Source organism: Dama dama, chromosome 9 (genome assembly GCF_033118175.1).
Source record: "Dama dama isolate Ldn47 chromosome 9, ASM3311817v1, whole genome shotgun sequence".
NCBI lineage: Eukaryota > Metazoa > Chordata > Mammalia > Artiodactyla > Cervidae > Dama > Dama dama.
The window spans coordinates 62,971,121-62,986,666 of NC_083689.1; the positions used below are offsets into that span (position 1 = coordinate 62,971,121).

Here is a 15,546-nt window from a genome sequence, read left to right on the forward strand (position 1 = left end):
GACTTCCTGGCATTCCAGTGGTTAAGACTGCTCCCAATGCAGGGGGCACAAGTTGGAATGCAGATCACATGCCACAGAGTGAGGCCAAAAAGAAAACAGTAATTGAAAGGAGTATCTTGAGTCTGGTTTTGCATTTTAACACAAATATTGCCCAAAAGTGTTTTTGTTTTTTGGGTTTTTTTAATATGGGAAATGCATGTTTATTCATCTACCATTTTACTAATAATCCAGTTTGGCCATGTTAAGACTCACAAAGTTGGCTGTAATCTCAGCTCTATGCCCTTTTACTCTTCTCAGAGTCCCTTCTATTCCTATTCTTAGCCATAATCTGGCTGAATACACATGAATTTTATTTTATTCTGAAACTCACCCCCAATTTTATTTTCTGTGAGAGGAAATCTGTCCTTTATAGTGTAAACTAGCCATAGTGAAGCTGCTTTTGTTTCCTTAGAGGGTGAAAATGGGGCTTATCTCTTCCTTTCTACCATTCCTCTCCCCTCTAAGAGTGGATGAAACGCTTACCTTTTGTTTTTGAAGTAGAAGGCAGAGACACAAACTGTGTATCAAAGCTGCAAAGGCACGTGGTAACTAACAGCAATCTGGAAAGCATCTGGCTTTGTTTCAGCATGCTGAAACAAGTAGCCTCGAGCATCCTGGCTGCATGGTTGGTCCGCAATTTCCAGCACTTGCAGACACTGCCAAGTGATTTCACATCCCTTATTTCACGTGGTTGTCACAACCACCTAGAAAGGTAGAGCAGGAAACTGAATGAGACAGAGAAGGCACGTTACAGAGCTACTAACGCTCAGGGGTTGGATTTGAACGGAGATCGTCAAAGCTTCAGTTTTTTCTCGGTCATCAGCCTCGCCGGAGCTGGGCCTGGGTCCTGATGCTGAGCACCCAAAGCGCGCACACCTGCGCCGGAGCAGGACAAGCCAGCCAATGAGGAAACCGCATCCAGGAGGCGGGACGGAGAAGTTGCCAATGACAGAGCCTGCCCCCAGAGAGATGCGGCTAATGAGGGCCTCGTGCCGAAGAGGGACTGCCGCTTGTCCAATAAGAAGCTGTGACCAGCGAGGTTGGAAGGCGGAACAGCCAGTTGGGCGCTGGGGCGGGGCGGGGAAGCCAGCGCCAACCCGCCAGTGCCCGAGCCCCGGCGTGCTGCCCCCATCGCTGCCCGCCATGGCCCACGCTGCCCGGCTCCTCGCCGCGCTGGCCGCGCTCCTCGCTGCCGCCGCTACAGGCGATGCCCGGCCCAGTAAAATCGGTGCGGGAAGGACTGGGTGGGGTGCATATCTGGGGAGGGCTGCGAGGGAAAAGGGTTGTCAGCCGGGAGCAGCTGGATGGGGGAAGGGCAAGGCAGCTGGACGAGGGAGGGGTCCTCGGCAGAGGAGCTGGGTGGAGAAGAGCCGAAGCACTGCGACTGGGCGAGGAAGGGGGCCGCAGTAGGCAAGGTGCTGATGGGGAGGGAGGCGTGGGTCTGTGTCCAGGGCTACCTGGGGTAGAAAAGAGCCTTGGGGCAGGACTGGTCACTGATCTCACCAGCAGGTTCAGGGGCATTGAGCATCTGCCCTCGACCTGGCTCTTTGCCAGGTGCCCCCAGGACTCTGGCCTGTCTGGATGATGTCATTCACACAGGTTTATTGAGGGTCGTCTGTAGCAGGCACTGGTCCATAGTTCCTGTCCGGAGGAGGAGAGACTTCACAATACAAGGAAGTTAGTGCTAAGGCTGAGAAAGACTGTGAATATAGAGGAAGGGCACTCACCGCAGTCTTTGTGGGCTCTGGGAGGGCTTCCAGAAGTAACATCTAAGCCAAAAACCTCATGGAGGGTAGGAGACAGTTCTAGGAGAGACAGAACCCATGATAAATCCTCTGGGGACAGATTTGCTGAATGACAAAGTGAGGAATTTTTCACAGTAGTCTTCTTATTTATTTGCCTTTTTTTTTTTTTTTTCAACATTTTATGTTGAAAATTTTCAAACCTAGACCAAAGTTGAAAGACTTATACATTGATCATCTCTTTACCCAGCACCTAGATTCTGCGTTAAGAAACTGCTACTATATTTGCTTTATCACAGACCTAGCCCATATCCATTAATCCATCTTACATTTTAATGCTTTTCAAAATAAATTGCAGGCATCAGGACATACTGCTAAATACTTGATCATGTATATAACTGACTAACATTCCATATTTGTTTATACTTTTTTCCTCTTAACATCTGTCATTTTGACTCAACATGAATCAAAGATTTCCAAGTCCCTCATATATCACATTTCTGTAGGCAGAGATGCTGGGTTTCTGGTGTGGGAGCAGAGTGCCTCTCATTGGGAGGGAGGGCTGCCCCATGGGAGTGCCACAGACATAATGGGGCCAGTGCAGTGCTAAGGTCTGCATTACCAAACCCCAGCTCAGGCCATAAAGGATTAAGACAGGCTGAAGCGTGCCAGAAATCAATTTAGGGCTGAACATTTAGGGTTTTCAGAGGAGAGAGAATCCTGAGAGCCGGAGTGGAGAGAGAAGCCCTGATGAAGGAGATGGATTTGGAGCCAGGCTTTGAAGGATGGAGAAGAAAGGCAGGCAGGGTCTTGATGTGCAGGGCTCCAGCATCTCTTGAGAAAGGGCAGCAGAGCATGGCATTTCCCAGTGACCACTGAGGAAGGGGCAGGACCTCCTCACAGCTCAACCATTTCTGCCAATGCAGAACTTGCTGCCCGCCTCATTCCAGCTGGCCCTACCCACCTCACCCCAGGCATCATCAAGGCAAGAGACTTGGCAATGCCAAGCTTCCTGCAACTTTCTTGATTTTCCTCAGTGCTCTGATAAGAGCTTCTGTTCGTCCTTGGTGGCTTGGGCTCTACCCATAATGGGAATGAGGAGCTTCCTATTAAGATGGCATAACCCTCAGGCTGCTTCTTGATCAAATCTGAACACCTTGGTGTGGCATCGGACCCTTTAAATTCCCTCGTAATTCCACCCGGGCCCTGCTCATGCTGTTCTCTCTGCAGAGAATGGGTTTCTGCTCACTGGTAAAACCCACTGTCCTCCAGGATCCTGATCTACATTGCTTCCCTGTGAAGCATGGGGCCCATGCTCTCAGGCAGACTTCCTTGCTTCCTCAAGATTCTCTGGAATCCTGCTGTTGTACTTGGTCACGCATTGTCATTGCTAACTGCATGAATCTGTCCTCTCGTCCCCTGCCCGTGCTCAGGGGGACAGGGCCCTCTCTGTTTTATTCATTCTATGTCCAGCAAATCTTACCACAGACTAGAGAGCGGGTGTCAGGTCATTGGTGTTGAAGGAGCCAGTTCTTAGAGAGTCGAGGTCTTCTGCTTCCCTATAGCCTTTAGGCAGCTTCTAGGTCTTGTGATAGCAATTTCTCTGGGCGGAGGGAGGGGGTGGGGGGTGGGGGGTGGGGGGGTGGGGGAGGGTAATTCAGGGCTTTGTCAAAAGTGGAAAGGGTGGGAAGCACTTGGTTTCAAAGGTTAAAGGGTATCCTTGGAAGCGGCTTTGTAAACACTGAGAATAAGGAAGTAATTTTTTCTTTCAAAATGGAATAGTGAGCTCTACTGCCTGCCAGAATCTGGGGACATAGGGACCTGCCCTCAGTCCTTGACAGATCATTTGAGTAGTGTCCCACGGACCAGGCCAGGGTAAGGAGAGTATGCTGTGGGAAAGTGCAAGAGGGACAGTTGTCTTAGGCAGGTCAGGTCAGCCAGCTAAGAATTACATATAAGGGCCACAGAGGTCAGCAAGGCAAAAGATGACAGAGCGTTTCTGACAAAGGGAACAGCATGGGCAAAGGCACAGGCATGACAGGGCGACATCTCTCTTCCACAGCAAAAGAAGCTGAGGCAGGGGACTAACCTGGTGGTCCAGTGGTTGAGACTCTGTGCTTCCACCACAGGGGGCGCGAGTTCTATCCCTGGTCAAGGAATTAAGATCCCATATGCTGCATGGTATGGCCAAAAAAAGAAATTGAGGCAGACAAGAAGGTGGAGTGTTGCAAGGTTGAGGCAGGACATAGAATAAGTAAATGGAGACCAGATCATAAAGAACCTTGTAGTTTTGCCTTCTTGACAAGAGTTAGTAGTCTTAGGGTCCAACAGGGGTGTGTGTGTGTGTGTGTGTGTGTGCGCGTGCACGCGTGAGTGTGCTCAGTCGTGTCCAGTTCTTTGCAACCCCATGGACTGTAGCCCACCAGGCTCCTCTTGCTTCTTATCCAAGCAAGAATACTGGAGTGGGTTTTACCATTTCCTCCTCCAGGGGATCTTCCTGATCCAGGGATCGAACCTGCGTCTCTTGTACCTCCTACATTGGCAGGCAAATTCTTGACTACTGCGCCACCTGGAAAGCCCACCATGGGTCTAGTAAGGACAAATCTCCTTCTCTTTGGTAGGTTACTAGACTTTCAGGTGAGAGGAAAGCTGTGTCTTAGGTACCTGGTGGGCAAAAACTGTGGGGAGCATGGCTGTCTGGCTCAGGAGCTCCACAGCTGCTTCACTGTCCTCTCAGTGCTGTGTGATGATTACTGTCTGTTTGATCAGTGGTTCCTAGCAGCAAGAGCCCTGACCAGTCACACGCTCTTCCAGTGACTTGGATCAGAATATTGATGGTATATGAACTAAGTTTGCAACTAAGGAAAGAAGGAGGAGAAGTAAAGACAGTGGGTAAGACCCAAAAAGATGTCAAAAAGCTGAAACTATAACAAGAGTCCAAAGTGAAAAATAGTGCCCTCTATGGTGATGAGTTATCTGTCACAGGCTGAATTCCAGGCTTGACAAACATGGATATGGAAATTACTTAAGTGTCAGGTGAGAAGTTGCAATAGACCAAGGGTTGGCTGACTGCTTAATTTAAAGGCCAGAGAGTAAATATTTTAGGCTGTGCTTACAGTCTCTGTTCCAACTTTACTCACCTCTGCCTGGCATGAAAGAGCCATAGCCAATAAGCTAAAGAAAGGGCATGGTTCCATTCCAATAAAGCTTCAGCTTGCAAAAACAAAAATCTGCCTTGATTTGGCTCTCAGGCTGTAGTTTGCCAACCCCTGGATTAAGGAGTGGATTCCTAATACTAATCTAACCTAATCTTAGTAATTTAGTAACTAACCTAAGCTTAGTAACTAATCTTACCTGGCAGTGACCAGGTATTCACCAATTCATAGTAAAATATCCCTGGTAGTTCAGATGGAAAAGAGTCCACCTGCAATATGCGAGACCTGGGTTCAATCCCTGGGTTGGGAAGATCCCCTAGAAAAGGGAACAGTATTCTGGCCTGGAGAATTCCATGGACAGAGCAGCCTGGCAGGTTACACACAGTCCATGGGGTTGCAGAGTCGAACACGACTGAGTGACTTTCACTTTGACTTTCAATGAGTTTGTATAAAGTTAGATTTATTCCCTTAAATAAATTTTGAGATTCTTCCCTGCCCCTTTGCTGCTAACTTGTCTTTTTCTTTATAAAATAAGGGTTATAGTAGGTGATAGTTTGAAGGTTGTACTTTGCTGTTTATTGATAGCTTTACTGCCTGGCGAATTCCATGGATGGAAGAGCCTAGCAGGCTACAGTTCATGGGGTTGCAAAGAGTCGGAAATGATTGAGCAGCTAACACTTTACTAAGCACTAGTCTACAGATTTCCTTTTTGAGATGTTAAAAGCCTATGAGATGCGAGTACCTAAGAAACCACTGGCCCAGGAGACTACAAAGGAGTGACCCACAGTCTCACGCCCCTGCTCTGTCTCTCCTCACGCCTGCCTCCTGGGCCTGATGACAGCTGTTGTTGGAGCTGGAATCGGGGGCTCTGCTGTGGCCCACTTCCTCCAACAGCACTTTGGCCCCCGGGTGCAGATCGACGTGTTCGAGAAGGGGACCGTGGGTGGCCGCCTAGCCACCATCTCCGTCAACAAGCAGCACTATGAGAGCGGTGCCGCCTCCTTTCACTCCCTGAGCCTCCACATGCAGGGTTTCGTCAAGCAGCTGGGTGAGTGCACCATCCTGGGGCTGGCGGCAGCCCTCGGGCCCTTCCAGGTGACCCTGATGGTCAAGGCCAGAAGGTCATGTAGCCCAATCTCCTCATTTTACAGATGGAGCAGCTGAGACCAGAGAGGGGAAGGAACTTGCCTGAGGTTACACAGTGAGTTAGTTGCAGAGCCTGGATTAGAATTCAGGTTTGACAGCCCCACCCCCAGACTAGTTTCTTTCCCCATCAGTTTACTGCTTCTCAATAATCTATAATCATAATGGCTTCCACATGCTGTGTGCTTGCCAAGCACCTGGCGTCCTTCTGGATGGTACATAGACATTACCTCTAATCCTCCTACCAGCCTGCAAGATGGGTGCTGTATCTCCTCCCAAGGAAACTGAGACTCAGAAAGTGTATACACCTGGGCTAAGGCCCTACAGCTAATAAGTGAGAGAGCTGAGATTCAGCCCCAGCAGCATCTGTCAAAACCACAAATATATATACCACTGGATGCAGAAATTCCACTTCTCAGAAGTGATCCTGTCAGTGTGGTCACAGGCGTACAGAGCAGCAGACACACAAGGTTACTCATCATAGCACTGTTTGTAATAGTAAAAAGTTGAAAATATCCTACCTGCCCATCCACTAGGATCTGAGACTAAATGTTTTTTAAGCACATAGCAGACTATCCAGTAGCCAAGTCCTATAGGCCCAGGTAGAGAACACTCTATTAAGATGCACATGTCAGTAAGGTGCAGGCCACTGTGTATATTAATAGTAAATGGGGTTGGGTGGAGGGAGGGACAGCTCACAAATGTGTACACATTTATAAGTGTTGGCACAAAATATCTCTAGAAGGATGCTGAAGGAATATACTTACTGGTTGCCTCTGGGTAGGGGAACTTTGTGGTTTAGGGACAGGAATAGGAGGGAAAAAGAAAAACCCATGACTTAGGGCAGGCCCTATAATCTCTAAGCCTCACCTTCCATCTATCCATCTTTACCTGGGGGGTACTGACTCTTGTCCTGCCTCTCCCGAGACTGCGAGAGGATGAAGTGAGATCCGAAGCTCCAGGGCTCTGTCGGGTGTAGAGTGCTGGTGGTTGTCAGGAGCTGTGATTTCTTCCTTGTGGCCTTGCTGCCCCGGGCCACCATCCCAGAGCAAGTGCCATGGCTGTCAGCCCCTGGACGATCCAGGATGACGACTGAATCTCCCTCACTCATGGCTGAGTGGATCCCTGTTAGAAAAACAAATAAAACGGAATACGAGTTTAATTTTCATTTCTTTGTTGACTAGCCAGGCCAGACATCTCCCCAGCACACTGTTCACTGTTCTTGAACAAGCGGCACAGATGCGCCAAACATAGTGTCACCTTCCCTTCGGTGGAGTGATCCTTCAGGATGGCCCTGAATTTAAGCTTCGGGCATTGCTAGGTTCCCCTGGGGTTCGGGGGGGGGGCCTCTGTAGGGGACCTAAGGGCCTCTTCCTTGTCTCCTCAGGGCTGCGGCACCGGCGCGAGGTGGGAGGCAGGAGTGCCATCTTCAATGGGGAGAACTTCGTGCTGGAGGAGACGGACTGGTACCTGCTGAACCTCTTCCGCCTCTGGTGGCACTACGGCATCAGCTTCCTGAGACTGCAGATGTGGGTGGAGGAGGTCATGGAGAAGTTCATGAGGTAGGGCTGGGCAGAGCCTTGGGGAGGGCCTTCCAGAGGGAGAGAGGAAAAGAGGTGCAGAAAAAACCAACTTGACTATACATTGTCGAAATGGAAAAGGTACTCACTGGGTGTGAGAATTCCGCCCAGGTTCCGAGCACACCCCCAGCATCAGCAAGGGACGGACTTTAGTACAGCGGTACGTGGTCTCTCGTGTTGTCACACTGGCATCCTCTTCCCCGTGGCTGAACTGGTAAATAAAAGCATGGGTTGCAGGACTTCCCTGGTGGTCCAGTCATTAAGACTGTGTTTCTAGTGCAAGGGTCATGGGTTTGATCCCTGGTCAGGGAACTAAAATCCCACATCCCTTGTGCTTTGGCCAAAAAAAAAAAGCATGGGTTGCAAACTCAGCCACCTTCAAGGGCCTCCCTGAGGTATGAATAAGTGAAGCAGTTTAGTGAAAGGGAAGGATAAGGAGTGAGGGGTCCTGAAGAGCCAGGCCGCATCTGAATGGGCAGCTAGCTCTCTGCTCAAGCCCCTTGTGGCTACGTGGGAATGCCAGCCTCACAGGGCACCATCTTCCAGTTTTTCAGAAGAAACTGGAAATCCAATTGTATGTGAAATTAGTTTTTCAGTGCGTGCAACCAGTTCATCTTACAAAGCAAATAAGACATATCTGCAGGCCACAAGCAACCTGTGGGCCACCATTTACAAACTCTTCTGTCCTCCAGACCCATCTAGAACAAACACCTTTCTTTACCAGTTATCTCCTCCTCATGTCCCAGCCCCCTCCGCATCAACTCCAGATAAGAAGGGCAAGTATCCTGTTGTCACTGTGCCCACCCCTCATAGTCCACTCACTCACCAGGCTGGTCCCCAGCTCTCCCCGACAGTCAGTCCTTCCAATGGTTCTCCCTGTTTCCCGGCCTAGGTGCAGAGACTTCAGGATCCGACACTTGTTCATGGCCTCCAGGTCTCCTTCCTGGTTTCTGGCACTTCTCTGCTCTTCCCGCTCCTGTAGCTATGCTTTTTATGGCACTTCTTCCTTGTACTCTCCGGGTAGCCCCAAAGTTAGGTCTTCACTCCTCTTTCCTCTCATAGTTTTCTCCCTTGTCAATTTTATCCAAACCCTCAGCACCAAGTTCTCCCTTTTGTGGGAGACAGCCTCTACCTGTGAGCTCCAGTTGCCCCTTAAGTTCCAGACCCACTACCTAAGCAGTTTCTCACTGCTTTCTGGACACCTCTATTTGGGCTTCTTGTCAACAACCAAACCCGGCACATTTACAGAACAGCCCGAGCAGACGCAACATTCCAAAGGCCACCATCCAAAAGTTCATCAGCCGACGGCTCCAGAAAAATGCCAGTCCTCTAGGTGGGGAGAGTCATGTGGGAAGAAGACATTAGTGAGGGGGTGAGTGGGAGCCTTGTTGGACCGAGCCACAGGGCAGGACAGGGCAGGCTAGCAGAAAGCATGACAACTTTGGCATAACGCAGCTGCCATGGGGTCCAGTGTGGTCCTAGAAGCCAGGGAAGAGCTGCTGTTGCTGGAGAGGGGATATGTCAGTGGGGGCAGGCATGGCCCACTGCTTGGCAGTCCCAGCTGAGTGAGAAGAGGACTGCATCCTCATTAGGGAGCGGCTTGAGAGGTGATATGATTGTCATTCAGAGGAGCCACCATGTGAAGCCAGGTTCTGGTGGGATCCAAAGTGTTTGCCCTTCTCTCTGGGCTGTCCCTCCAGGTGGGGGCCAGCAAATAGACCAAAGGTAACATAACAAGCTTCCTCTCCTACCCCTACATGGAGAGGAGGGGTGGGCCCCCAGGTGCAGTGACCCAGCGGCAGGTGGTCAGCAGAAAGGCCTTTCTGCACAAGGACTCTGGGTCCACATGTCTCCCAGGATCTATAAGTACCAGGCGCACGGTTATGCCTTCTCGGGTGTGGAGGAACTGCTCTACTCGCTGGGGGAATCCGCCTTTGTCAACATGACCCAGCGCTCTGTGGCTGAGTCCCTGCTCCAGGTGGGCGTCACCCAGCGCTTTATCGACGACGTAGTCTCCGCCGTCCTGCGGGCCAGCTACGGCCAGTCAGCAGCGATGCCTGCCTTTGCCGGTGAGCCTCCAGCCCTCAGCCTATCCACCTGCCCTTCCCCAGCCCTCCCTGTAATAACCTTACATTTACCTGACTCAGTACATGACATCACCCCAACACCCTTTGATTCTGGCATCCGTCCTCTCAGTTGGCAGGAGAGGGTGTTCACCTCACTTCACAGCGAAAGGGAAGCTCAGATCTCAGGTCCGGGGTGTTTCTGCCACTCCTGTTTCGATTGGTTTCATGATCTGCCCCACTAAGGCCTCTGGGCCCCTGGGTATCCACTTATGAGAGCACCGCATCTTCCCAGCTCATTACTGGGGTGGGCGGGCACATGTATCACCCACCATCTCCCAGCACGGGACACAGATCTGCCCAAGAGAGACATCAGGGCACATTTTCCCCAAGGTGTGGTGACTATTCTGGGCCTTGAAAGATACAGAAGGATTTTACTGGGGCGGTGGAGGGCCGGGGAGGGGCATTCAAGGCCAAGGAACTACATAGTCACTCACTGGCCTGCTTGGCTGGGTCCCTCTCCTTTCCTGCCTTCTGACACGGAAGGCCCAGGCTCAGTCCTGTGTCCTCTTCTACTCAGCCTCAACTTGGTGAGGCTCTCACCTACTCTCAACTACTCAGCCTCCCTTGGTGAGCTCAGCCAGTCTTGGGGCTTCAGTTCCACCCACCTGACTCCCAAACATGACCTCTAGCCCAGACCTGTCTCCAGAATTGCAAGCTCATGTGTCAGCCGTCACCCTTGTGTCCACACTGGAAGGGCTAATGGGCGTCTCAGACTCAGTGCGTCCAAACCTGAGCTTCTGATCTTTCCCCTCAAGACTGCCCCTCCCAACCTCCCCATAGCTTGGCTGGTAATTACTCCTTTCGGTTGCTCCAGCCAAAACCTTGAATCATTGCTTTCTCTCATATCCTTTGTGTCATGTGTCAGGCAATCCCATCTGCTTTACCTTCCATGTATACCTAGAATCTGACTGCTTCCTAGCAGTGTCTCTTCCTTGGTCTAAGCACTAGCGTCCTTCACCAGGATTGCTACAAGTCTCCTACCAGGTCCCCCACCCTCTGCCCTCTCCCTGGCCCCTCCAAGCTCAACACATCACCCAGATGATCCTTTTAAAACAAAAGACAGATCCTGACAGGCCTGCATGTAAGACTGTAATGGCTCCTACTTACCTTCAAGGAAAATCGTAAGTCCTTCCAGTGGTCTGCAGGGCCCTGTGTGGTCTAGGCCTCACCATCTCACCACTCACGCACCCCAGGCCAGCCACTCTGGTCTCCTTGCCGTGTCTCCAGCGTCCTGGGTACACTCCTGCCTTGAGGCTTTTGTGTGGCCATCCCTCTGCCTGGAAGAATCTTCCTGGAGACGCAGTCATTGTAAACTCTTGCCTCCCATGTCTCTGGGAAGATGTTGCCTTTTCATCTAAGCTGCCTAACCTCTCCTACCCCCAGCAGTCTCAGTCCCCTTGCCCTGCCAGTATCATCTTCTAGCAGGCTACTGAATTAACTTGTTTTATCTCCTCCCACTAGAATGCAGGCTTCCCAATGGGAATCTGTCCCCTTTGTTTACTGAGATATCCTTATAACAGTGCTGACCATCATAGGCACTCAGACCATTTTGCTGAATAAATGAATGAAAGGGTTTATAATTAACAAGTACCTCCCACATGCCCAGGATACTCATCCTCTGGCCGCTGCTAGCTCCTTCCCAGCCTTCTGGTCCTGCCTAGTGTCCCATCAGTGAGACGACCCTGCTCACTCTTTCAGCATCTTGTAGGTATCCTTTGAGATATAATTCATGTATCACACAGTACACACATTTAAAGTGTAGGAGTCAGTGGCTTTTAGAACATTCAGAGTTGTATTTCCATCTGGCTTCCCTGGTGACACAGCAATAAATAATTCACCTGCTAATGCAGGAGCCATGGGTTCAATCCCTGGGTCGGGACTATCCCCTGGAGGATGAAATGGCAACCCACTCTAGAATTCTTGCTGGAATAAAAATCCCATGGACAGAGGAGCCTGGTGGGCTACAGTCCACAGGGTCGCAAAGAGCCAGACATGACTGAGCGACTAAGCGTGCACACATATACACCTGTGTCTCCATCACCACAATCAATTTGAGAACATTTTCACTGCCCTCAAAGCTCATCCCTATAGCCATCAGTTCCCCCAGCATCCCCTAGCCTTCCAGCCCTAGGCAACCGCAAATTTGCTCTGTGTTTCTATGGATTTGCCCATTCTGGGCAGTCTATTTAAATAGAATCATACAATCTGTGGTCTTCTATAGTAGCTCTTGCACTGAGGATAATGTTTTTACTTTACAACATTGTGAATTCTATTATATTTATTTCTGTGTATTGTCTCTCTGAGCCGGAGTTGGGAGGAGTCTTGGCCTGGGACAGAGGCCTGGGTAGGATGGTGCTGGACTCTCCAGCCCCACTGCCTAGAGGTTGAGAAGCCACTGGTTGCCCTCCCTCCCCCTTTGCCCAGGAGCCATGTCTCTAGCCGGGGCCCAAGGTAGCCTGTGGTCTGTGGAAGGAGGCAACAAGCTGGTTTGTTCTGGTCTGCTGAAGCTCACCAAGGCCAACGTGATCCATGCCACCGTGACCACTGTGACCCTGCAGCCAACAGGTAAGTAGACAGAGCTGGGGCCACGACCCCTCCCTTCCTACACAGTGAACACTTCCACCTCCTCTATCCCTAAAACTCCTCTGCTGGGGTGCAGTTCCCAGCACTGCCAAGTGACACCAGAGGGCACTGTTGTCCTGATTCAAATGTCAGAGCCAGGAAGCAGAGACTTGCATTCATCCAGCCCCATTCATTTGACCACTGAGGACTCACAGCCTTGCCCATGTTTCCCAGCTAGTCAGCGCCACAGCCAGAGAAAGAGCTTGGGTTTCCTGATTCCGGTCCAGGGCTTGCCCTGCCACCATACCAGCTGACACAGCAGCTGGACGGCACGGCTGCACCCAGGGTCTTGTCCCCTCGCTGCTGGGCCCTGGATGGCAGGTAATGGGTAGAAGCCAAGAAAGAAGTTGACTTTTGTGTTCTCTCCTCTCTCCGTCCAGAGGGGAAACCCTTGTATCGGGTCAGGTATGAGAATGAGGCGGGCACGGGCTCTGACAACTATGACATAGTGGTCATCGCCACCCCCCTGCACCTGGACAACAGCAGCACCATCGCCTTTGAAGGATTCGACCCGCCCATCGATGTCGTCCAGGGCTCTTTCCAGCCCACCGTCGTCTCCTTGGTCCACGGCTACCTCAACTCTTCCTACTTTGGCTTCCCCGACCCTAAGCTTTTCCCCTTTGCCAATATCCTTACCACAGATTTTCCCAGCTTCTTCTGTGCCCTGGACAACATCTGTCCTGTCAACATCTCAGCCAGCTTCCGGCGGAAGCAGCCTCAGGAGGCCGCTGTTTGGCGAGTCCAGTCCCCCCAGCCCCTCCTCCGGTCCCAGCTGAAGACACTCTTTCGCTCCTATTACTCAGTCCAGACAGCCGAGTGGCAGGCCCACCCCGCCCACAGCCCCCACACCCCGCTCCCACGGTTCACACTGCACGACCAGCTCTTCCACCTCAATGCCCTGGAGTGGGCGGCCAGCTCCGTGGAGGTGACGGCTGTGGCTGCCAAGAACGTGGCACTGCTGGCTTTCAACCGCTGGTACCAGGACCTAGACAAGATTGACCAAAAGGATTTGATGCACAAGGTGAAGACCGAGCTGTGAGGGCTCCGAGGAGAGCTGGAAATGTCCAGCCTCTGCTGAAGAAGGACGCCCTTCACAGCAGCCAAGATCGTGTAAGCCACGCGCACCCACAGAGTCCTTCTCTGACCTCTCCTGTGTGGGTCCCGGTGACCCACTCTCTGGGTCACCTTAACATGACCTTTCCATGTTAAGGATTCTCACAGTGGTTGCTTTTTTTTGAAGGGGGAGAGTAAGAGAAGGGGAAGAACATTCAAGCCAATGTATTCACTTATTTATTTTATTTTTTTTTAAGAAGAAATAAAAATCCATCTTAAGCTGCTTCTGACTTTGTTTTCTAAGTAGAAGATGGTGATAACTGTGGTAGGGAATATAAGGCAGAGAATTTTGAGTCCAGCTTCTTTATTGTCTACTCCCAGCAGGTACCTAAGGAACACCTCCAATGAAACATCTGTAACCAGATGGTTACAAATAGAGGGAAGATGAGAAAACATAAATAAGACAGGATAATAGCTCCTATATGTTAGACTTCCTAGATGCAAGTACCTAGTTAAGAACTTTAACTAGACACCACCGAAGTCTTTAAACAACACTGCATATTGGAGGAGATGCCTGGAAGGATGCAAGGAAGAAATGGTTACCCCAGCAGAGCTGGGAGCCTAGCTCAGCCTCCTGGCAACCAGTGGGAAAAGGGGAATATCCAGGCCATAGAAAGAGGAACACTTTTTTCCTTAGCAACTAGAAGAAATGACCATTCTGTCCATTAAGAGTCTTGTCTTATGAGAAGACAAGTTCTCAGCTTGTAGAAGGCAGTTGTGCCTCACCCCCAAACATCTACCCAGAAAAGAAAAGGGAGGAAAGATGGTGGTGTGATGAAGTTTGTTGGAGACTGGATGCCCAACTCCTATTCAAACCAGCTAAACCTGGTTCCGAGGAGGGCCCACATCCCCAGGAGGATACCATGCTGCCAAATGACATTGGCATTGTAAATTCCTAATAGGAAAAGTCCCAGAGATCATCCAGCTAACTTCCCTCTTTTCGTAGAGATGGCGATAAAAGCCCATAGTGAGGAACGAATTTGCCCAGTCTCTTGACGAATTCATAGAATTTAAATCCAGAGCTTCTCCTTAAAAGTTAACTGAATTCAGTATAGGACAAAATACCCTTCAAGGTGGCAGAGGCCCAAATCTGTCTGAAGTTGCTTTTACTATGCGGAAGTGATGGTAGTGAAAGAGATGGTGACTTTGAAGTGCACATAGCATGCACTCATTGGTCATTATAGGAAATAGGAAGCCGACACACATCAGTAAGAATACTTTTGGTTGTGGCAGTAGTAAAAGGCCAAACCCAAACTAGCCTAAGCAATAAAAGGGTCTTATTAAAGTCCAGGCACAGGGCAGGCATTGAGTGTGGTGCAGTGCCAGCGTCATCACTTCTTTCATGGTCAGAGATGGCTGCTAACAGCTCCCAGGGCCAGAGGGTCTTCTCTCATGACCCCTGAAGCAGAGTCTGGGCTCTGGGCCTACTGGGCCCTTACTAAACCAATTCCTGTGGTACACCACGTACAGGTGACTTAGGATTTAGCTACTGGACCAGTACCTGGGACACAAGGGATGAGATTAAACTAATCAGCTTAGAACAGCCCTGAGGAAGAGGTGATCTCCAGACTACAAGATCAGAGGGGTGGAAAGGGTGCTGGGGAGAGGTCAACCAGATGCAGGATGGGGCTGTTCCCTTCCCCTCCTCTCAGCTCCAGTGAAACCTACATGCAATGATTTCTTGTCAAGGCTTGTGTTTGAAATAAGGATGCTGTGGGCTGTCGTGGTGTAACTGATGATCACTGGCACTGGGGCTGGAGGACCAAGGCCAATACCAGACTTGTCCTTAAAAACCCTCGCATCCCTCAGGGTGTGTGCACAGAAAAGGCCAACCAGGGCCAGATACACTTGATCCTCAGCCTGACTGCAGTGGGCTCGCTAGTCTTCAGAAACTTCCTCTGTCTGGGTAGGCAGGCCTGAACAGCTCAGAACAAAAACAGACCGAGATGGCTACTCTGCCTGCTTCCACAAGCCCAAACCTGACAGCTGGATCCCACTACCTCTTTGCCTATAAGGAAAAGCCAGA

General features: G+C 50.6%; 1 protein-coding gene across 3 annotated transcripts; it reads left to right on the plus strand.

Moving 5' to 3' along the window:
• Positions 1-1,146: 1,146 nt before the first annotated feature.
• PCYOX1L (prenylcysteine oxidase 1 like) lies at positions 1,147-13,744 on the plus strand. 3 transcript variants are annotated; one of them, XM_061151689.1, is made up of 7 exons: positions 1,159-1,267; positions 4,270-4,398; positions 5,778-5,984; positions 7,467-7,641; positions 9,517-9,728; positions 12,210-12,350; positions 12,788-13,744. In XM_061151689.1, exons 1-7 carry the CDS (start codon positions 1,183-1,185, stop codon positions 13,444-13,446), a joined length of 1,608 nt encoding a protein of 535 aa, XP_061007672.1. In that variant the 5' UTR covers positions 1,159-1,182; the 3' UTR covers positions 13,447-13,744. The 3 variants fall into 3 exon arrangements, with proteins under 3 accessions (XP_061007674.1, XP_061007675.1, XP_061007672.1); XM_061151691.1 differs by lacking the exon at positions 4,270-4,398 and having other exon boundaries at positions 1,147-1,267; XM_061151692.1 differs by lacking the exons at positions 4,270-4,398; positions 5,778-5,984 and having other exon boundaries at positions 1,148-1,267.
• The last annotated feature ends 1,802 nt before the right edge of the window (positions 13,745-15,546 follow it).

Bases quoted from the DNA above. Each gene is read 5' to 3' on its own strand.
- PCYOX1L (XM_061151689.1), top strand. From the start codon at position 1,183: ATGGCCCACGCTGCCCGGCTCCTCGCCGCGCTGGCCGCGCTCCTCGCT. The intron at 7,642-9,516 runs GTAGGGCTGGGC...CATGTCTCCCAG, and splicing joins GTCATGGAGAAGTTCATGAG to GATCTATAAGTACCAGGCGC. The intron at 12,351-12,787 runs GTAAGTAGACAG...CTCTCCGTCCAG, and splicing joins TGTGACCCTGCAGCCAACAG to AGGGGAAACCCTTGTATCGG.